This window comes from Halyomorpha halys, unplaced genomic scaffold, assembly GCF_000696795.3.
Source record: "Halyomorpha halys isolate HHAL.00 unplaced genomic scaffold, Hhal_1.1 Scaffold39.1, whole genome shotgun sequence".
NCBI classification, from domain to species: domain Eukaryota; kingdom Metazoa; phylum Arthropoda; class Insecta; order Hemiptera; family Pentatomidae; genus Halyomorpha; species Halyomorpha halys.
The window spans coordinates 1,720,942-1,745,903 of record NW_027109179.1 but is presented as its reverse complement, the minus strand read 5'-3'; the positions used below and the strand labels follow the sequence as shown (position 1 = coordinate 1,745,903).

Below are 24,962 nucleotides of genomic sequence, written 5' to 3'. Positions count from 1 at the left end.
CTAGCCGAAAACAGGCCACTCTCTCAGCTCTGCTAAGATTGCCTGGGATTCTTTTTTCCTTATCCAGTAGGCTCTCCCACTTCTTTCCTTCCGCTAGAACTTTGTGTCTAGCACTTGTCCTGTCCTTAAATAAGCGCTTATAAGTGATTTCACTGTTCTGTAGGAAAGTGGTAGAACAGGCTGATTCTCTGCACAACCAAGTTTAGCCAACTTGTCAGCTTGCTCATTACCATCTATGCCAACATGGCCTGGTATCCACTTCAGGGCTATAGCCCTTCCTCTTTTCTTCATGATAGCAGCCATGTTTCTGCACTTTTCTTCCGTGGGTGACTCTGCTGCACCTGGTGTGGTTAATTTTTGTATTACGGCTTGGGAGTCGCTGAAGATTACCATGTTGTCATTGCATTCAATAGTGGCTTCCATCGCAAAGCAGATAGCCTGCATTTCTGCATCATAATTATCACATCCCACTCCAACGGGAAATGAGAATTGGAAGTTAATTGAGTATACACCTGCTCCAGCTCTCTTGTTAATACCGGACGCAGACCCATCGGTATAAATGTGTAGCCATTGCTCTAGGGGGTATAGCTCATAAATTGTTTTTAGTGCAGCAGCTCTAAGCTCGGGTTCAGGGCAATCTTTCTTGCTACGACCACATGCCAGTTTGAATCGCCCGTAGACTTCAGCGGAATCGTGCTTTGGCATGTAGGAGATGCTTATATTCTGTCTTTCATCGGTTGGTAGGTCTATCTGGTGAAGCATTTCCTCGGCTTTTGAAAGAAAAGTGCTTATATATCCTTATAGTATACATCTATATTTGTCAATTTTTCACTATTAGTGAAAATTTGAAATGGTTAATTATTAACATTTATGGTTAATTATTAACATGTCAAAAAACAAAATTAAATGTACTTTCTATTGAAAATTTAAATTCGATTTTTTTTTTACGATCCCCATGTTATATATTATATATTAAAAAAAACTTAAATCTGTACCGCTACAACCTTGGATCAGTACTTTGTAAGGTAGTGCATGTACTAAAACAATGGTTGTGCAATATGGTCAGAACCACGCTGGAGGGTGGGTGGACCCAGGAACCCGAACCCACCTCAGGGCTACAGTGAAACAGAAAATAATTATCTGTTATTTGTTAGTAGCCTTGACCACTGAGCTACCCGCTCCCATATTATATTATTTATAGATTAACTGGGAGTAAAAATTTATTTTAATACTACATTTGATGTAGAAAATATAGATTTTCTAGTTACTTGATAATTTTTAAGTGACTATTAGAGTCCACTTTGGTAATAAAAAACTTAAATAATCATAAATTTTGAATTCTATCAAAATTTATGCAATTTATCTTTTTGTCTTGTGATATAAGATGTACTCGAAGTAATTCGACTTGTAAAAGAACATGAATGGTTTTATATCTTCATCTTGTTTGCACATGAATACCCTGTTCATGTTTTTATCTAATCCACAATGACATCATATTTTTTTTTTTAGTAATGAGTAAACAAAGTTAGGGATTAGAACTACATAATCCTTCAAACTAATTAAAAATAACGATGTCAAAAACTAGAGCTACGAGCAAACACTTCAATTGAGTGGTAATAAAGATTTTGCGTCAATAAATTGTGAAAGATTAATTATGTGTTTTTGTGTTGCTACGTGTTGAAATGTGTTTTTATTTGAGTAGCTATTGTGTTCTGAGTGATAATTTTTGTTACTGTTTATAAAAATGTATTTACGTAAATGATAAATTTTTACTAGTGTTCAATTATAAATCTTATATAAGGATGTACATACAGATAGTTAACCATGATTTATAAATAATTTAATTTGTCGTTCGAGACTGGTTATTTATGAGTTATAATAAAAAATATCCATATAGTCTCTACTGGGCTCTTAGCAGATACCCTAGAAAGTAGAATCGTGAGATTTGAACGGAAAGTCCTTCGTACAATTAAAGGAATTGTCTGGAAACACTGTCTTGATACATGGAGGAGAAGAACTAACAGTAAACTGCTTGCTACTGGTCAGTCAATATCTTATGATTGAAGCCAATGAGGTTAAGTTGGTATATGTGGCTCGAAGAAATCCACCAGGATGCCCCTACACAACAATGAATGCCAATAGTACATCGACCCCCGGTTCCTGAAACAGCAGAACACGTAATAGTGGATTGCTCCGCGATGGAAGGACACCGAGCCAGGCTGTCGAGAAAGACCGGGATTTTCGCCCTCGCCGAGTCGGACTTTCCCTGGTTGATGGAAGAAGAGAATTATCCCTTCTTCAGGGAGTTCATTTACGGATGGAAGGAGGTGGTGGGGCCAACTCATTTCACAATGGGAAGGACTTGACCGCCCAACATCGGCGAGCCACCAGAAAAAATGAAGCTGACCCAGACTGAGACCAGGAGGGATGGACCAGCCTGGTAACTGCAGGAGGCATCCAGACGGATGCGCACCAGAAGGGCCTACCGAACGGATGCAGTGGACAAGGTGCAGTTCCATCAGTAAGGCGCTAAACCTAGTGCTGGGCTGCACCACAGTAAAAAATTTGATAAAAGAATAAAAAAAAAAAAAAAAAAAAATTGGTGATCTTTGGGAGCAGTGGCATGCGCAATTCCAGCGCGCACTTTCAAATTTCATTACGTGAGCATTTATTTATTGTTATTTACAACTGTTTACAAATATATACTACAAGTAAATTTGTTGTAGCTGATATAATGCCAAGATACAAACATTTGGAGAATCTACCCATTGATAGAACTCCAATAACATTTCTGGAAGAGAAGATTTTGACAAATGGGTTTGGGTAGTTTATCATGGAAGGATTGGATCTGGTTCAGGACAAATCGGTAACATATAGAACATTGAGGCCCTGGTGTATGACTTGATTTGTGACAAAGTAGAGAGCATTAAGGATTTTGGATTGTAAGGATTAGATACGAGAGGAATTCGATGGTTTAGTGAAGCCCCAAAGCTCAACTCCGTATGTCCAGATAGGCCTTATAATAGTCATATAGTTCAGTCTTTTCTAATGGATTGGCAATTTAGACCGTTTTTCTAGTAAATGTAATTGGCGGAATCGACAACCAGAAAAAAAGTTTTCATCAACAATGTAAACAAATAAATTAAAATGAGAAGTTATTCCTTATTTCTGTATTATTTATTGTGTTAAGAAATATATTGGAAATGCAAAGTATATAATTTTTAATAAAGGGTCTATATAAAGTTATGATGATAAGATGACTTTTGGAATGTGCAAATACGTTTCGTAAGAGAGCACTCAATTTCTATTTTGTTTATGATCATTTATACCTTTGTTATTTATATTATTTTCAATGAATATATATTTTAAAAAATCTCTATTTCTTCTTAGTACACTGATATTTGTATTATGTGAATATTGTTTTTTCTTTGGTTTTTATGAGTCTAATTCCAAACCCTAATAAAATCATGAAATTCGGCCGATTATCTTCGCATAGGATCTCCGGTATTATAAGGTACTGGAAGCTACTCACTTATTCGAAGCTGTGCCTATCTGTTTGTTTGGAAATGAGTTTGATAATTTTATGCAATGAGGGAAACAATGTAAAAAATCTAAGGCGTAATATAAAATGGATTTGCCTTTCATTGTATTATCGCCTTAGCGTCAAGGACATGTTGCGCACGAGCCGCTAGATGTCGCTCACGTGCCACTATACGCCAACATTAAACAAACTGATAAACTCTGAACTGGATCATATTTTTGGAAGCATTTAAAAACAAGGTCGTTTTTATTTATTACTAGCAGACCCGACAATGCGACGCTATTGCTATATTAGGGGATGTATATAGATTAATTGAATACAATTGAAAGTTTAATATATTTAATTAGAATTAAACATATATTATTATTTTTATGTACGTACTGGATTAATGTTTTAATTAATTGCTTATTATTAATTGCATTAATAAAAATTCCGATAGAATCTGCTGATCCACTGAAAGTTAATATCTTACACATAGTACCTCTCGATGGCGTTTAATAGCCCAGAGACAAGAGTGGGCCAAAATTAGAAGGTATCAGCAAAGCTGGGCTACTTGAACATCTCAGTCAATGGAGCCAAAACGGACTGTGTTGTGTTCGCGCTCACAGCGCACAAGAGATCAAGACTGCCGAAGACTCTCCATGTGAATAATACGGTGAGCTCACCTTCCAACTCTATCGTATATTTGGGCGTAAAGCTAGACTGTCATCTTAAGCTTTCTGCCCATTTATATCAGAAGGCGAGAACAGTAAGACGAAAGTCATATCGTCTCAACCACCTCCTCACTTCTCCGGCTCTCTCATTGAGATTGAAGCTGCAGATATATAAAAGTATTCTGAGACCAGCACTACTAAATGGACCACCATTGTTTACCCACATATCAGATGGGACCCAGCGCCTTCTTCAAACTTTTGAGGATTCGATGTTGAGGAAAATCGTACGCACAACATCGTGGAGGAGAAAGAGGCCACCGGAGCTGCATCAATTGTTCGAGTTGCCCACTGTACCGGAGTTCATCAAGCGACGACACATCAAATTTTTCGACTCACTTCAGTACTGTACGAATCCGTTATTCAACACGTTAACACCTGCCCCCCCCCCCCTCCGGTGCGTTGGCAACACACTACGTAAGGTCACGTAGTATTAGGATTAAGTTTTTATTAGATTTAAGTTTGTTAAATTCAGAAATAATGTGTACCCCAACACATTATACACTTTTATAAATACTGACAACAAAAATAATATATTCCAAAAGACTCCTTAGAATGTAGATGTTCTACAGTAAAAGGAATATTGTTTGTTTGTACATTGTTTATAAATACGGCATTACAATTTTATAGGGGTTTTGAAAAAAAAAACAAAAAAAAAAACGGTATCAGTGTGAAATCTCGCTTAACAAGAAACTCCTCCTTAGGAGGCAGAGGAAAATATTTTTTAATAGTAGATCGGTACATGTTTACCTTTTATCCTTTCGTAGGACCCGGCGGCTAACTACTCTCTGAGCTTATAAACCCCTTCGTATCTACAGGAATAGTTCCTGAAACGAAGTTACCTTCTTGCATGACCCGGCGGCAGACTACCCTCTGGGCTTGCATTCCGCTTTCGTATACATAGGAATAGTCCCGTTAAGTCTCATCTTTCAATTACTTCCTAATTAACTACCTTACCTAAGTGAGCACGCATTGTCGAAGCAATACCTGGACAATGCGTATTATCAATTGGAGCCATGTCATATATCAACCACCTCGACTATATTAATAAAGAATAAACAAACAACTTATGTTAATAAAGAATAAATAAACAACTTATGCCACCAATGTCGTCTGAAAAATAAATTTTACTTTTTCTATATACACATGTAAACTGTCTTTGTTCTAACATTGTTTACAACAAAATGAATTATTGCTGTACCACCTGGGATCATTCAAACAGAAAAAGTGTGGTTTATTACGTATTTAGCTTATCACCTTATAAGTATATTTAACATGATATCATTTTTTGGCAAATACGTAATTAATTAAATTTGCCGAATATTTTAAAATTATAAACAATACAGCTACAATGTTAACATATTACTTCAATAATTAGATTTAATTTATATTATTATAATACAATACTTATAAAAATCCGATGAGCTTCGCGCATCACTTTCATTTACGACCTTACACTGTGCGTTATGAAAACAATTCCGGATCATTCCGGTTTTCCTTGACGTTGAACTTAACTACTAACTATATTTTCTTTTATACAAAGTTCTTTTAGATTGTTAAAGGGGTTCGCCATTAGTTTTGTCCCCCATATTTGCTATAGCCAGTTTTAAATTAAGTTTCTTCTCATATCTAACATTAGGATTCATATTTTCTGCTCGCTTGTGCGGTGTTCAATGAGCTAGCTACTTAAGATTTATCTTCGAGGTCGTAGACCTCTGTCATTTACAAATCACGTGATTATTGCAGTGTAAAATATATGTCATTTAAGAAACTGCGTTATTTTAGGACCGTCAGTAAAAAAAAAAAATGTAATGACTCTGGTCTAGACAGATTGTGGAATTTTTTCTTTACAACTTTGTATACTTACATTGTTAGTAGCAGGGATGGCGGTTATTGGAAAATGGGGTTATCAGTTACTGCAGTTATTTTGTTCACTTTCGATATTAACTGTTAAAAATAACCAATTTTCAGATTTTTTTTTTCTTGCGACATTTTTTTAATTAAAAGAAAAGTATGCCTAAATATTACAATAAGAAGACAAAAAGACTAAATATTACAGCAGAGTATAGTGGTTGGTATTTGATCCTCCAATGACCCTCTGGGGTAGTGGTGGCGTAAATCAATAAATAATATAACTGAAAAATCTAACATTACAGTAAACTGATTTTCAAAGATTATTACTTTTTTTATAAAGCTCATTTTTCCAATTAAAATATTATATATTTAATTTATAATCTTAACACTTTCTTGAGACTGGTAAAATTTTTTTAAAACAAATAATTTAATTTCTATCCATTTTAGTCTCAAAACCTTTTATTTTTCTTATAAGTCCGACGTTTCAGCCAATCCGGCCATCCTCTGGGACAATCTACTTAATACAATTTTGAAATTATATAAATTGTGATAAAGTTTTTAAGGAATAGTGACCGTGATAAATGATTTTAATTTTGCTTTTAAGTGAATATTGACTAATTAGAAATTGTTATTTTGACCTGGGCAGAATAGCCTGCATGGAGTTAGAGTTTTTAAATTATATAATTCCAAAATTGTATTAAGTAGATTGTCCCTGAGGATGGCCGGATTGGCTGAAACGTCGGACTTAAAATAAAAATAAAAGGTTTTGAGACTAAAATGGATAGAAATTAAATAATTTATTTTTAAAAAAATTATATATTTATTCATCATTATGTATTCTTCATTTCCGTTTTTAAGAAAAAAATTTATGTTAAGTGTTTGTATTTTACTTATGTTAACTGTTTGTATCTTTTTTAGCTCTGAGGAAGCCCTGGAAGGTGAAAGGAAATGTTGGCTCAAATAAAAATACTTATTACTATTTGAGTTTCTATGATGAATATTGAAATATTTAATGATGAAGAGTAAATTAAAATAATTGCCCCGTTACATCAAGAGCAACTACAAGGATACGGTTCCATCTCTATAAGTCCATCCATCTCCTCAATATTAATGCCCTAGTTAGAAGATTAGGATGAGGAAAGTCCCACTAGTTTGTGTGATAATTTGAGGCCGAGTTGAAAGAAATATTTAAAAAATATTATGAATATTTGTTTTGTTTCTTTTTATGTAAAACATATTGTTTTAGAACTAAATTGCTAATAAGCTCACAAAGAGTTTGAGGGTAATTTCAATAAAAAAGAAAAATATATATGTTTTTAGTAATTTCCTAAAGTTAGTAAATAGTTTCTCCTATAAACATACTATTTCACCATCAAATAAGTCACATTCTTCACACTTCTGAAATACTCAAGTTCCCACCCGCTACTTAAGCAAGGAACACTGTTATATTATCTTGTGACAAAATCCCTGATTTTGCCATCTTCACATTATTTGATTCAATAATAATGTTGAAATAGTGGATTTAATAAAACATAATAAATTTAATTTACTCTTTAATGTGCTCTGTCAGGGTATGGTGGAGATACATCTGTTTATCACCATAACTTACCTGTTTATAAACTTAAATTGATGATTGAAATTGAACCATAACAAGGCTAAAAAGCCATTAGTATATTAAACATTAATTTTCAATCATGAGTCAACACTTCTGTTAATACACTGAAATGTTTGTGTTTATTCTTACTGAAATCTATTTTTTTTTTTAATTTTATTTATTTATTGAAATTTACAACTGTATAAAAAAAAAAAGTACATTAAGTAAATTTGATGAACGTTTCAGAAAACTTGATAATCTTGAGGAGGAACCACCACCCAATGGTGGTACTTCAATCATTGATTTAAATTAGAAGGTCCCGTGGAGAACTTCTTTTCAGACACCTTAGGATTATCAGAGAATGTTAAGGATGATAGATTAAGAACTAATGGATTAGGATGGGTAAGGAGTTTGAAATGAAAGGACGCATATCTATTTTGGGACAAATTAGCAACGAAAGGGATGTTGAGGTCTTTATGGATGAGTTTATTTTTGACATGATGAGGAGCATTATGGATTTTTAATTTTAAGGATTGGATACGGGAGGAATTTGATTGTTTGGTGGAGCCCTAGAGTTCAATTCCGTAGATCCAAATTAGTCTGATTTTCATAGTATATTTCAGTTTTTTGTAGGAGATGGGAAGTTAAGAGTGTTTGTCAATAGGTATTGTAGTAATCAAAACCTACGAGCAGTTTCTTGTCATTTCAGTCTAGTATGGGGATTTCAAGTAAGTTTCTTGTCAAGATGGAGTCCTCAATACCAAATATGTTCAATAGGCGTTAGTGGGATATTTAAAAAAGATACTGTAGGACAGAATATTAGAGGTTTACGATGGAAAGTAAATGTGATCTGGCGGGATTTATTTAGATACTCCAGTTTTGACATCATTCTTCAATAGATGTTAAGTGTGTCTGTAAAGTTTATAATGCAGTAGTAGAGTCATTGTTTATAGACAGTGGACATGTGTTATTAGCATATGTTGTTTTAATTTCTTGAGACTGGTATTTGTTTATTAAATAAATCAAATGGTATGCTTTTTTTAGTCTCAACACACTTGAGATAAATCTCCATTTATGCACTTGCCCTAAATATGCACTTTCCCTAAATATGCATATATGTCTTTATTCTGGATTCACCTTACTTAAAAATTATTTATTAAATATATTAATATTAAATAATTTAATGGAAATCCTTCTTATTAATTTAATTATTTCATCTTTTGATTTTACTGTTTTTTTGTTATGAATACATCAATTGAACAACTTCATTTTTTCTGTCATTATATTTTTAATATTTCAAACCATTTAGTCAGGTAGTAAATTTTATTGTTATGTTACAGAGCAATATTTTCAACATTCCTGATTATAATGACCTCATTGTTTGAAGAGTGTTATTCATATAGGGACACCTACATGGTCAATCGGATTGTCAGTAAAACCAAAAATAGATGTTCAAATTGTATCCATAGGAATTATAGAGAAAATTCTTAAATCCAGTCTTTCAAAATTAAAACTGGATTGCTACTGAGGATATTCTTTAACCTTTATTAACTTTACAATCTGAACGTCCATTTTTAGTATTACTGGAAATCTAATAGACCATGTTTGGCAGCGGTTCTCAATTATATCAACTATCAATAAAAAATTATTTATTGAAACATGGTTAAGGTAATAACAAAAAACTTCTCTAATTGTTTGATCAGTTAACTAATTATGTCTATGGCTTCGGTCAACGACAATCTATTTTAGAGGTTTATAATTTTTGCATAATAATATTGTCTGTCAACGAACTATCTAACATTTGATTATTATTATAATAATAGGTGATTCAATTACAATTACTGACTGAGTTATTTTTATTAATGTTAATTTATATTTATTTAATTACAATTAAATAAATTAATTCAATGTACCACAAAGCCTGTAACTGTTGTTTTTTAAAGTAATTTTTCTTAGGAAATAGAACTTGGACAGTGGTTATAGCTGTAAGTCCAAGATATAGAGAAATTAAAAGTTCTAGTTTAGGTTAGTTACTACAAACCCTCCTGGATATTATCTTTTTTTTTTTTTTCAGTTGTAGAGATTAGTTCCAGAATTTTTCAAAACAGACAGAATTTTTTTTTTTTATTAAATTTAACACAGGTCATTGTAAATTCTGGCTTAAAGTATTATAGGAAAATAAAATAACTTGAAATACTTTAGAAACTTAGTTCTCCATAAAAAATGAAAAAAAAAAAAGGAGTAAGATATTAGTAAGCGTAAGCAGTCAGTGAAATCTAATTGGTAAAACTTATTTTTTATTGAATGCATATGTTTCAGCCTAAAACTGTAAACCTTCCTCAGGACAACTTGAGTAGGAAAGTTTCAGAGGTTTGTGAAAATTAAAAAAAAAAAAGTGTTCCCCAACTTTTGGATCTGGCTTACTATTTTAATATTATGTTATATTAAAATAGTAAGCCAGATACTATTTTAATATAACATAATTTTTCTTTAATTTACAATTAATTTGAATAATATATATTTTTTAAATCTTCTCAAAGTAACACTATGAATAGGAATTATAATATTGAAAGTAGTGAGGAAAAAAGTTTATTTTAATTTTAATTTATTGTTAATTTGAATGTATGATATAAAAAAAAACACTATAAAAGGGATAATATTTTGCCTAGTAATTTCTAAAAATTGGAATAAAAAGTTTAACATTAATTGAGACCTTACTCTCAAACTTATGTAATTTTAATTACTAAAATCCTTGCCATACAATCTCTCAGACATTTAGCAATTAATTATCAAATACCTTAATTAAGAAATTAATATAACTCTTATTACTAGAAAAAAGGAATTCAGGATCTTGAGTGTTGAATTTTGTATCAGAGTTTTACATAAAATTTTTAAATTATGTAAGTTTGGTTAAGTGTTAAATAATAATTATGTAAGTAAGACTAAGTGTTACTATGTGTATATATATATATCATACATTTAAATAAATAATAATTTAAATTATAATGATGTAATACTAATGTATTAAGTTAGATCCAGAAGGAAATTAACACTTTTTGTATTTTATTACATATATAGGTGATTGACCATACATGAATATAAAGGAGTTGGTCTGGGCTGCGGGCAAGAAAATCATAAATAGTTTTCAACTATTTATTGATATCCAATGTTTCGACCCGTAACACAGGTCTTGATCAGGTCTAAAATAAAATAATACAATGTAGGTAAAGCTAATGTAAGAGTATAAAATTAACATGTAAATAAAATTCGTACAAACAAACTAACATAAATCATAAATTAAAATTGTTAGGAAGTTTTATTGTATTTCTTGCAAAAGAAATAAGATGACTACAAAAAGAAAAATTAATTAACATAGTAATGAATAATGACTGATAAACAAGAATATATATAACCAAACAAAGCAATTAATGAACCAGGAAGATTTATTAACTGACAAATGAAACAGGGATACATTAAATGTTCATTTATTTTGTAAATGGTGAAGTGAGTTTTTAAAGAGATTTAGAAACTTTATTTTTATTTTACTATTACATTTAATTGTTTTTAAATGAACAAAATCAATGTTAGTTTAAAAACTTCTATCCTGTTGACATTTGAAACCAATCTTCACAACTAAAATAAAAATAAATAATGACTCAGGAGTTTCATACATTAAAAGTACTTTATAGAATGTAGCAAACCCTAATCAAAAATGTTGAGAAGTTTCTTTATTTTAAGTTTTCTATATTTTAAGAGTTTCAGCAACACTGAAGGTTCTCGTATATAATGTAGCTAACTTATCAAAAACATTAATTTTCTTGCTATAAAAATATTTATATGTAAATATATTGCTATAACAAAAATATATCCTACATTTAAATAAATAATAAACTAAAATGATATATTAATACAATAAATCAGATCCAAAAGATTTTTTTCTGTGAAGAAGTGATTCTTTATAAAGAATTGGAAGGTGTAACTTGATTTTTATTTTCCTGTAAAATTTTAAGTCCAAAGTTACAACTACAATGTCAGATTTAATGAAGAAAAAAAATCTACCCTGTAAAAACAACTTAATTATTTATCAGAAGTTTTGCTGACTCTGAAAGTTCTCTATATAGTGTAGCTAACTAATAAAAAATATTCAGAAGTTTCTTAGTTTAATCTTAATAAATATTTATATTCTATAAATCAATAAAATAAGAATTCGAGAACACAGTACTGATTTTTATGCAAAAAAAAAAAGTTCTAAATATTAAGAACTGTTGAGAAACGCTGCTAACATAATAACAACCAAAATGCTTTAAAATGTTAGTACATGGATATGAAAGTAAAAACAAGGTTGTTCTATTAATATATTTATTAAAAAATATGTTAACAATAAAATCAAAGTATTAATTTTGTTTTTTTATGTAAATGAAATAATACATCCTTGTTCTGCTTAATGAAGTATCCTTCATTGTGTTTGGTATTCACCAGTTTGCCACGTGAGGGAGCCACTTAAGACTCATTGTTCTTCATAGAAATTTTATCATCTTTATCAGGTCCATTATTCACTTATCAATTTAGCCCCAAGATAAAAAGGCTGTTGCTCGAGCCTAGTCAACCAGTCAGATTGACCCTCCCAGACGAGCCTCCTGCCTCTCTTGCATTTCTTGTCTCTCTTGCCTAACAGCAACAACTATGGACATCAACCAGCAATTATCCAAAAACGACACTATCCGCCTTCGTAAGAGGCATGTTGGGTAAGTGGTTTTTAATCTGTATTTGTTACTTATTATTACACTTAACACTAAACTAATTTTTTTTTTAAATATAGATCTGATTTTATGTAATTGTTTACTTACATAGAAGTGAGGATTCAACATCTTTGTCATTGTTTTGATTTTTACATTCTCATTGTTTATATTTTCATAATCATGTAGTAAATATTATTTATTTAATATTAATGTTTTTAATATGAGTGAAAACCATTAATTTCAGCATTTTAGCAATATATATAAGAACTTTACATATATAACTTTACATATGAAAACAGGCCAAGAAAGTTCTTTTGTTTTTAAACTAATGTGTATGAGGAGTTCGGTCATAAAACATTGTATCAACATTTCTTGAGAATTGAAGTTTTTGACATCACTAGATTCTTTATGTCATATCTCATTAATTATTGAAAGATTCTTTAGAAACTTTGTTTTTTTTTAAAAGAATAATGTTGGTATTAAGTTATGATAATTGAGTTTTGGTATATGGTAAAATATTGTAACTAATAAAATGAAAAATTATACGATATTAAAATGTTTGATTGTTACAATATTTTACCTCCAACTATCATTCATTTTCCATAACTTATTGTTTATATACCAATAAGCTATACAATAAAAAAACAAGTTTCCCAAAGATTCTTTATAAAATCTATGAGATATGCCAAGAAGAATTCAGTAATTTCAAAAACTTAAATTGTCAATAAATGTCAGTTATCTTGTTTTGTGAGCAAATAACCGGTATATAGACTTGACATTTTATTTCTGAATCACATATTATGCATAATATTTTTATTATGTTATATTTTATTAAAACTAAGCAACCTTGAATAAATAAAGTAATATTGAAAGATTAATAATTGAAAATATGTAATTAATTGTAGCAAAATGGTTTGGGTTGCAGTCAAAAAAGGTACACCACATAGCAGAAATTAATCTTTATTAGTCAACTTTTTATGACCATCTTTTAGCAATAGAAAGTTAGGAAGTAAGGATATCAAGTTTTATTTTCTAATTAATTAAGAAACTAAATGAAAAGTTACAATTCAATCCTTTGATCGTTGTAAATATGCTTTTTTTTATCTTATTTCATACTTAATAAATACATAATTTCAAAGACAACAAAGTTATCAGCTAATTTTATCCATTCTTTAATTCAGCTGTTATTTTTGCTTTTTATACCTTCTAATGCTTACATATTTGATTAATGGCAATTTTTATAATGTAATTTACAAAAGAATAGTAGGTCCTCTTGTTTCCAAATATAACATATAGTTATTAGTGTTCTTTGGTTAGCCAAAAAGTTTTTTCATAAATGACCTGTGAAACAATTCTATTTCTTGGAAATTAATTTAATATAGTTGGTATATTAGGAGATAAATGACTAATGGTTTTGTTTTTTAATAAATTAGTCAATTTTAGATTAACAATTTAAATTTTATCCTCTTTTTTGCAATTATAATGAACTTTATTCTAAACTTTGTAACTGTATAGTTATATCGAGAGAGAGCAGTGAAAAGATTATGTTGTAAACAGCCCAAAGAGGTCTTGTTTTACAAGTTATAGAACATGTTGAAATTTACATGATTTGTCTGTCCTAAACATTTATTTTTCAGAGTGTTTCATAGAAACTACATAAGAAGGATGGTAAAAATATAAGTTGAAATTTCAAAATATTTTTGTAAACACTGAAACTATTTTGATAATTTTTTAACTTTTACGACTATCCTTGGATGAAATTATATGATCATTATGAAATTGGTTATAGTTCTATCTATGTTGAGTAAATTCAGCTATATCTAGCCTGTTGCCATTCTATAAAATTTATCTATCGTTATGGCTTGTATTCCATGAAATTCCATTTTTGGATTGACATTAATAAAATTATGAAAAGCTAAATCTATTAATTAGTAAATTAATCATCAAAGTGAAATATAATTTTTAAATTTAAGTGAGTTGACTTTCCTAAACAATTGATAACTATTTTAAGCAAAACATACCATAAACTCTTCAAGTTTTAAAAATGTAACTTCTTCAGTACCGACTGACCAAGTCCAATTACGAACCGTCTCACTAAACTAATCTTCTAGAGTTATAAGTTATATTTTGTTATAAAAAATTTTAATAACTGGTGATAATATTGTAAATACCTTCTATCAATTCTGTTCCTTTCATATTTATAGCTCTTATGAGAAATAATTTTAAAAAGTTTTTTAGTTTTAATTAATTTCTGAAGCATATCTTTGTTATTAGTACAAACCCTGAATATGCTGATAATAAGCATGTTATGTATAGGAAGATGGTCAGGGTTGCGGTCAAAGGAGAAACAAAAATAGTTTACAACTGTAATATAATAGTTGTAACTGTATATAATAGTTGTAAAGTATTTTTGTTTCTCCTTTGACCGGAACCCTGACCATCTTCCTATACATCAATTTTTACAGTCAACTATATATACATATATATAAGCATGTTATGTTTTATCTGAAAGCTTATATACTTATTATTAATAATAATATTTATTATTTAGAATTAGTACAATAAACTAGGATCCAGAAAGGGATTTTGGAGGAAAATTTTGAAGAAGTTATGACAATATGCCCATTTATTTTTTTGGGGGTGCTGACTAGGAATTTCAACTTTGTGACCTCCAATTTTCACATTAAAAAATATGTGTTTTTAACCAAAATCATCTTATACTACTAAACTAAGAGTTAGCTCTTTATATTTTTTACTCTATAATATTTTTTGTCCTAAAAGTTAAGGAGCTGCTGCTCTTAGTTAAGTGGGATTAAGTCAGAGGAGGACTAGGAAGGGACGTAAGTTTAAAGTTCTTAAAATTTGCTCATTTAAGTTTTTTAGGGCACTGATCACGAATTTCAACTTTTAAGGTTGGGTTTAGAACAATTCAAAGTGGTTTTAAAAAAACAGTTTTCTAGAAACTAAAAACGAAATAATTTTAAGAGTATATATTTTTTCTTTGATATTAATTATTAAATAGTATAACTTAGATGGTGTGTCCAAACAATATTTTTTAATTAATCTCTTTAAATATTATACATTTAATCAGGTATCTAGGTATGAATATTATTTCATTTTTATTTTTAGTTATTACTTAATTATTTCCATTGTGTGAAAACTGACAAAGATCAATCTACAACCAGACCAGGCAGTGCCATCACCCAATATTCTCTGGTTATTTAACAAATTCACTATCTAAAATATTTGGGCCATTATTACTTTTCACTTCTTTATTTAACTATGAGGTGGTGTTTCAGACATTTGTCCATCATCTCTGGTCCATTCTTAAATCATTCTATATTCCTTATCTTACTTTTAGGAGATTTGTATTGATTTAAAAAAAAAAAATCATTTATTCATCCTATTTGTAGATTTCTATCTACTTGTCCCTCTCTGTAATTTAAGATTAGGGTAAATGATGGAAAAATATACAAAACATCACCCAATAATTAAAGAAAGAAGTGAAAAGTAATGAGGGATTTCTCTCAAACAAAAATAAAAGAATACAGAATTTGAACCCTTAGACATAAATTAACAATGAAGTGTTGAAGAAAGTAAGTTTTATTATTTGTTTTGTAAAATAAAACAATAGATGGCGACACTGCTCTGGCATGGGATAGCTTGGTGTCCCTTGGGGATAGAACAGTCCATCATGGCCTCTATTTATGGAAATATACTCTTTGCCTTTGTTTCTAAACTCTCCCTAAATTCCACAACATGAAATTTGTTTGGATCAAATTTTAGCTATCATAAATTCATAATGTCTTTCTTAGAGGGTGAATTAATGGAAAAATATAAATATTTCCCACTATCAAATTCAATTTCATAATCCTGAAATAATAAAATTGTCAGAATATAAGAAGTTTTGCCTCAGCACTAACTAGTCTCGTGTTTTATTTATTTATTTATTTTTTCAGAATAAATTATTAGAATTATCAAGGAAAGAAGGTAAATGTAGTGTAAGTCAGAATTTCAACATGTTTTTAAGCCTATAAAATAACTTTTTATATATATTTTTGGCCAATTTTTGACTTATACTATTTTACTCTCCCTTTGAGATAATATAGATGAACATACAGATTCCGTAAACCCAAATATTCTCCTTTCTTAGAGATATTCCATATCTTCCAAACACTAGTAGGCCTACTGCTCATGTTCAGGAAAAGTATAACAACTAATTAAACTAAGTTTCTTAAGATGTTCCCTATTTGCCCATTTATAAGAAGTATATAAATTTTTCGAGTGCAAGTACTCTTAAAGAAATTCCGTCGCCTTCAGTCCTCTTCATATCAAGGATCTAATATTTACAAATATCTCAATTGAGACTTGCAGTAAATTTCCGTTTCTTATCGAACTTCAAATGTTTATTCTCCTGTCAGCCTCTTTTATCGAGATTTTTCTCGTTTTGTCATGTTATCTTATCACGTGTACAAACATATTTTTAGATAAAATGTTTATAATCTTACTTATTTTTGGATTGAGTTATCTATATTTGATGTAATTTTGCAACTGTTGTATGCAATGCAGTGTTTCGATAGTCTTATCGTTTTTATCTTAAATGTGTATTATATCGATAACTCAGATTTCCAAGGAATGACTAAGCAATTCGTGTTATACATGTTATGTATTCATCGAATTATGTAAGAAAGCTTGCGGACTCAAAGGAAAACTGTTCGGACAGTTCTTTGTCACCGAAGGGCTACACGATTTTTATTTTTGAGTTATAGCAGTATTCCCCCCCCCCCCCCAATTAACAAAATTTAATATTAAAATATTTCCAATTCTATTTCAATTACACATTTATCGAAATCTAGTTTAATGATTCTAGATGATCATTCACCTAGACAGCCTCAGCAAAGTGGAACAATACATTAGATTCTCTGGACATGGTTTTTTTTTTCACTCAGACGTTGTTCATTACATTAATTTCAAAGAGGGTCATACCCTGAAATATTAAATTGAATGAAGAAGTATTTTAGATTGTTAGAAATCGACTTCTGGAACGGTATGGATTTTCCATACCAAAAATCGTTCGCAACTTACCCTTTCTGGTCATGCCAGTTTAAAGTGGTATCCGATGTGTATAATAATAATAATAATAATAATAATAATAATAATAATAATAATGAAGGGCTAACAAACCCGAAGGTTCGATGCCGATACCACCAAACGCTCTCTACATACATCCTTCCAGTGACTCTCCTCCAAACCCAATTCTACTAAATCAGTTTTAACGCAATCCTCCCATATATGTTTCAGTCAGAGTTGGGAAAAAATTATTCGATTGACAAGAGACGAATACTTTTTTATTTGAAGTTTTTATTCGATTGACGAAAAAATTCACGAATAAAAAAGTATTCGTCTCTCGTCATTTGAATAATATTTGGCCAACTCTGGTTTCAGTCTACCCTTCAGTTCATTGTTTATTAATATTTTAGGGATCAGCTCGTTAATAAGCCCCACACCGCAATGCCAAACGCGTTATAACTTGAATTAAATATAATTCGGTAAATATACCGGGGGTAGTTCTCTAAATTTAGTGCTGTGTAGCCTTCTAAATTCTCCCGTTAATTCATCCGTTGTCAGTCCGAATGTTTCACGCAATACTTTATTTTCGATAATCTTAAGGCGCTGTTCATCCCTTAGTGTAAGAGGCCTCGTCTCGCGAATCTTCTTTTCGTAATGAATTACTGTTCATAAATTGATTAAAAATTGGATTTTATTATCACTGCACTAATGTCTATTGCGTGATGATACTTTGCTCTAAATATCATTTATAACTCTTGTGATTACAGTAATAGTTGAATGCTCATTCATTATCTCTGCTTATGTCTTTGAATTGCATTCTGTTATCACTCAAGTTGTTTATCTTGTATGCACTGCCTGTTTGATTTGTGATATTAGGGTCAAAGCAATTACATTATCAAATTAGGGTCAAAATTATGTTTATACAAGAAATACTTCCTGTTATATTGAAGATAAAACCAGCTAATTAAGCTTTAATATTTCATTATCCTAACCATGTTAACATTTAATTCAAAATGACATGCTTATACTGGAAGTTTTAATAAACGTTTAATTAATAATAATAATAATAACCTCTATGTATGATTTGCAGAAAAATTACGAATTTTACTTTGGCATATAAATTTATATTATAATTATAAAGCAGAATTTGATTTATTAAGAAAAATATGCAGTAATTTAAAACTTATTTACAATATTATCTTTAAAATTGTGCATATTATGTATTTGATTGCATGATTTCTTAAGTACAAACATATTTATTATATACCAGGGTGCAGACTACTGAAGCCCTTACTTCCATTTTTATATCAGGTGGTGTAAGTGTTCAGTACACCACCAGTTGCTGAATGGAGAGAGTTTTGTAACAAATATTGATTTTTAAACTTAAAACAATTTAGGAATGGATTGTTTTAGATTCATAATTCTGACATTAAATGCATATGAATAATAATAAACATTGTTATTAATGATTTTCAAAAGAAACAACAATAGGACAGATAATATCAGATTTCTTTGGAAATTGAATCTTAATTTTTTTTTTAATTCTCAAAATTTCCAAATGGGTCATTTTCTAAATAAATTTGCCAACTTGATTTTTAATTTTAGTCTGACACGCCAAAACTGAACATAAAAAAATAAACTTCTAACTTCTAGGATGCCTTCTAGTACTATCTTAGTAATCGATTATGAGGTAAATTCATGTGTTTTTACTGCTTAATAATCCACAAAAATAAAACTGTTCTCACAGTAGTACTATTTCTATTTCTATAGAAATAGAAATACATAGTTCTATTAATTCTATTAATTTATTTTTGTCATCAGTCTTTAATTACTTGTTCTACAGCAGGATAGAGTTGATAACGGTATATTAAATTATAGGCAACAAAGTAATATCTCATTTTATGAAATTTTGTAGGCTTGTTCCTACACAAATCGAAATTATTATCAAACTAGGGTATTGGATTTAGAACAGAAAAATTATACTGCTTATGCATATAATTACTAATATGATTCTTTTGACTCAGTTTGGGACAAAGCTTATATTTTCATTTTCCATATATTTTTGTTTCCAACTAACAATGTTAAAAGAATATTTACTTTATGATACATTTATTGCTTATAACATTTTATTCAAACAGATTCTTGTAAAATAAAAAAAAGCTTAAAAATCTTAATTTATTTTAAAATATATATGAAAATTTAACATTTTTGTTACAGAGAATCTTGCAAACTATTTTTTCGGAGTAATCCGATTAAAATAGTGAGTGCTAAGGGACAATACATGTTTGATGAAGAAGGTAGAAAGTATCTTGATTGCATCAACAATGTTGCTCATGGTATTCATAATTTATTCTTTTTTTTTTTTTTACACTTTACTTATTTTATAATTGTCATTTATTTATATATCCTGTCATATTTTTATTTCTAGTTGGCCATTGTGATGAAACAGTTGTTGAAGCCTCAGCTAAACAAATGGCAATTCTGAATACTAACAACAGATTTTTACATGATAATTTGGTACTTTGTGCTAAAAAACTGACAAGTACTTTTCCTGAATCTTTATCGGTCTGTTTCTTTGTGAATTCTGGCTCAGAAGCAAATGACCTCGCTTTAAGGATTGCCAGAGCATATACCCACAATGAAGATGTCATATGTTTGGAAGAGTAAGTAGACTTACCTTAGTCTTCAGCTGTTATTAAATGAAATGATTGATCTAAATTAATAAATTTTCATTTATTGCTGGAAGGTTCATATATTTTTTTATTTTATTAAGTTTTTTTTTATTCTCAAATTAATTATTTATTAAAAAAAAATTAACCGTTAAATAAAACAATTTATTGGATTTAAAAAAAGAAGAGAGTTTATAAGTAAGTTAGATATTCTGGAAGATTGTTGATTGACCGTGTGTATCAATGAATGGAATATGGTCCGAGTGCGGTCAAAAAAACTCAAAAAGTTAATGGGTATACTATTTTTATTTGAGCCAACGTTTTGCCCCACATTGCAGGGCTTTGTCCGGGCTGTTTTGACGGAAGTCAAAGTGTCTCTGACTTTGACAAGGGCTGTTTTGACGGAAATCAAAGTCAGAGTGACTTTGCAGTATTTGATATTGTTTCAATATCTAAATACTGCTAAGTTTTCACTTACAATTCTTAGCTTCCAGATGACTCATAATGGTCATAAAAAAAAAATTGTGTTTATATTCTAACAATTAAATTTTGATTTCATGCATCGGATGATAACTCATTTGTCGCTAAGAAAGTTTGCTTTTGTAGTAACCAGAATGATATGTCGTTAATAAAATTAGGGGAACAGAAATTCAACTGGTAGATTTTTGTATACACCCTGTAAATTAAATTTTGAAGAATGAAATTATTTTTAAAATTTTAAGAATGGAAAGTGTGATATTTTATAAGTATATAAGGAATTTGAAATTCTTGGAAATATAAATATAATTATTAAAAATTATGAAACTTCCAAATTAATGTTTATAAATCTTCGTTGTTTATTTAATAATTCTATGTAAGTTTTCTTTATGTATTTTTTTTTTTAATAATAATTTGTTGTTTTTTATTTCAGTGCATACCATGGTCACTTAAGTTCCATTATTGACATATCTCCTTACAAATACAGAAAGCTTGATAAGTTTCCTAAGAAGGATTGGGTTCACATTGTAAGTAATAAGATATATTCTTTTCACATTTTTCCCATTAGGAAAATTAGGAAAAAAAAATATATTCAATATAAAATTTTAATTCTTTTCAAATATCAGTTCACTGTTTTCCTCTTAGTATAATTGGCTAGTAGGAATTTGTGGAAAAATGTCTTACACTCCTTGCAGGCACCCCTACCCTATGTCTACCGAGGGAAGCACAGAGATGAGGAAACTGCTGGAGAGAAGTACGCCCAGGAAGTCGACAAACTTATCGAGGAAGCTTCCGAAAATGGGAGAAGAATTGCAGCATTCATTTCTGAGTCTCTTCCGAGCTGCGCAGGCCAAATAATGCTACCCAAGAATTATTTAAAGAAAGTTTACAGGTCTAAGATGGTTTCTTTCTTTATTTGAATGAAAATAGTTTGAATTATTATAACAATTGTCATATCACATTAAATGATAGTTTTTTGGGCAACATGAATAAAACAAAAATGAATTAAGTCATTATTTATTTTATCTATGTCTAAATTTTATTGGTTGCAAACTTATAATCTTAACCAATTTTGATGATAGTTTATCAGGATTATGTACCTTTTAGGTTAGAGCCAAGGCAAAATTATAAGATTATCGAGAAAAAAATCATTTAGAGCAGAGATTTAACCAATTTAGTGTAAATTAAATTTTAAAAAAAATATATTATGAGATATTATATGCTTTTCAATTATATAATAAGTTTTAAAATGTATCTTATAACATCTTACCTGTATAGTTTGCACCAGTTATCAAATGTATTTGTTCTGAATGAATTTTTTAAAAGTGATTCTTATATTTTATAACCATATTGGGATTTTGTTATTGTTATCAAATATTATAGACTAAAGGAATCTTTTTAATGGAATTTAATATTTTTTATTAAAAAATTTTTATTTTTTTTATTAAGAAAATGAGTAAAATTTTTATTCTTTATCATTAAACTGGAAATAATAAACTTCAAGTTACCACAATTATTTTAAATAGTTTTAAGTATCTTATGCACGTAACCAGGAAGTTTTTTTTTTTTTTTATTTCTTTAGGTATCTTCTTGATATCATTTATCTAATTAGATTAAAAATGCTAGGAATTTTTATATCTTCCAACATTAAATTGCTTTATTTTAATTAAAAGTTTTTATTACAATAATTTTGTTTTAGAGTCTACATAAATAGTGTTAATTTATTATTAGTTTATATTTGTTTTTTTAATTTAAATATTAATTAGTCTAATGGCTGTTCTTTGGTTGTTCAGTATTGGTTGAAGTCATTATTACACTTCTTGAAAATAGTAATAATTTGGCATGGACTTCATAGTTAGTTTAACATTAGTTAAAGCATGAGTTGATTTTCTATGAAAATAATAGCTATAATTGTCATTTATGGATTTACAGTTCAGTTAGAGCGGCTGGAGGAGTGTGTATAGCAGATGAAGTTCAAACAGGTTTTGGACGAGTCGGAAAGCACTGGTGGGCCTTCCAGTTACAGGATGTAATTCCGGATATCGTGACTATTGGTTAGTCATATTTTAAAACTAATTTTCCAGTTTTGTTTTTTAAAATTTTAAATATATTTTATTAATAATTTATTTAAACAATAGTTATAATAAATTTGTATTGTAGGTAAACCTATGGGAAATGGACATCCTGTATCTGCAGTGATTACAACCAATGAAATCGCCCAAAGTCTTCTCTCTGTCGGAATGGAATATTTCAATACAGTGAGTAATTTAATTATTTCCTAAAATTGCAGTTTTCATTCATTAGGCTTTATTTTCTTATACAAAAAAACTCAATTGTAGTTTTTCATTTTAAGTATATTTTGATTTCTTGTTTGAGACTAGTTGTATTTATCGGTTATAATAAAACATATCCATTTATCCTCACATTAATTACATAAAATGTTGCAGGCACAGCCAGGTTGTGAGGCAGGTTAAATAATATGTGTTGATAAGTTAGTTGAAAGTATAAAAAAAATTGAAAATAAAAGAATTAATATTAAACAAAATAATTGACAAATATAGGTTCATTGACTTTATTATATTAGACAGAAGAGCCTACAAATTTTTTAATGATTAATGTTAGTCTCTGAAATAAAAATGAAGATTATCCTTGAATGAACAGGTTTGCTGAAACGTTAGATATTTAAAATTAATTAATAAAGAATGTTGAGGCTGCATAAATATATTATGCTATAATTGATATATATCTTTTGTTATACATCAATACAATTCTTATTTATTTTATAATATTAATCAAAAAAGATTAAAGGAAAAAATAACACCTTGAATCCTACGAATTTTTTAATATACGCTTATAGAAATTTATTTTCACAATCTTTATTTCATTATAAAATACAATTTTGTAAGGTTGTTTGTGCTATGTTGGCCATTTTTATGAAATATATATTGTCACCCCTTGTCTCAGTATAAATTATTCGTGACATAAAACTCCTGGAAACACTTATTTGCAATAATTAATTTTTTTTTTTTAATTTTCCCAACTGCTATTACATATAATGTCCTCTAAAGACATTTCTCATTTATTTAACCCATTAATAGTTCTGGACATTGAATTGAGTTATCTCTTCCTTGAAAGTATGCTATGATTACCTCAATTGTTTTGAGGTAAACATCTATATTAGTCACCAAGGAGTAAACAGAGCCCTATTTCATTATGACAGCTAATTTTATCAGTTTATAAATATAAGTATAAAAAACAAAAAGTACTAACACTAATGATTACTTTTTTATAATGAGAACGACTTTTAATAATGTTAGGAATTAAAAGTTGGGAAGTACAATTAAGCATTGTTAAAGTTAATTAAAAACTATATTGTGTTCAGGCATTGAATATCTAAGTCATTTCTTTGATTAGTTAATTGGTTAAAATTACGTGTTTTTGTAAACCTTGTAGATAAAACAGAGCAGAGAATTTTTCTTCTTAAGTGTATATCCAACTCTATTTTTCTAAATCAATAGTGTTTAATCTTTTCTTAGATTTAATTCTCTGAAGTCCCATTTAACCCATTCCTTGTTTGAACTCAAAAAATCTTTACTAAATTTAAAAATTAAGGAAACTGTTAAGCAAATTAAACTCATTAATGCCAAAATTAACACCCTTTCCTCATAGTTAGTTTCTGTCATTGGTGATGATAATGTGATTGAACTAAATTGTGGCATAAAAAACAATCTCTTACAGTTCGGTGGGAATCCAGTTTCTTGTGCAGCCGCTCTTGCTGTAATGGAAGTTGTGGAGAGAGATAGACTTATGGAACATGCCGATCAAGTAGGAACATATTTATTAGAGGAACTAAACAAACTGAAGGAAAGATACCAACTTATTGGAGATGTCAGAGGTGTCGGCCTGTTCATTGGCATCGAACTTGTAACCGACAGAGTTAGCAAAACACCTGCAGCCCCCCAAGCTCAGCACATAATCACCAGGTAAATACTGCAATAACGATATCAATAGACTTAATGATAAATTATCGAAAATTCTTAAAAGCATCTTTAAACAGTCCAAAAAAATGATGATGTTTCTCTTATAATCAATTCAATAGAAGTAAAAAATGAATTAAAAATATAAAATTTGAGATAAATATTATATAAACTTTAGTAAATTTTGACTTAAAAGAATTTTTACTTATGTACTCATAGAAGAATGCATCAAAATGATAGAACAAAATTAATGAATATACTAAAATAAAATTACGGTTTATAGTAGGAATAAGACTTTGTATAAACAATAAATTTTTTAAGTATATGAATT

At 29.3% G+C, this 24,962-nt stretch overlaps 1 protein-coding gene across 1 annotated transcript in view; it reads left to right on the top strand.

The window, feature by feature from the left end:
* Positions 1 to 12,289: 12,289 nt before the first annotated feature.
* LOC106687656 (ethanolamine-phosphate phospho-lyase) overlaps positions 12,290 to 24,962 on the top strand; it is a 17,703-nt gene continuing 5,030 nt past the window's right edge. The window contains exons 1-8 of the mRNA XM_014431664.2: positions 12,290 to 12,444; positions 19,726 to 19,844; positions 19,937 to 20,171; positions 21,088 to 21,181; positions 21,350 to 21,546; positions 22,587 to 22,708; positions 22,815 to 22,912; positions 24,393 to 24,637. Coding sequence (XP_014287150.1) covers positions 12,383 to 12,444; positions 19,726 to 19,844; positions 19,937 to 20,171; positions 21,088 to 21,181; positions 21,350 to 21,546; positions 22,587 to 22,708; positions 22,815 to 22,912; positions 24,393 to 24,637 — 1,172 coding nt within the window. The 5' untranslated portion in view covers positions 12,290 to 12,382. The remainder of the gene's footprint in view (positions 12,445 to 19,725; positions 19,845 to 19,936; positions 20,172 to 21,087; positions 21,182 to 21,349; positions 21,547 to 22,586; positions 22,709 to 22,814; positions 22,913 to 24,392; positions 24,638 to 24,962) is intronic.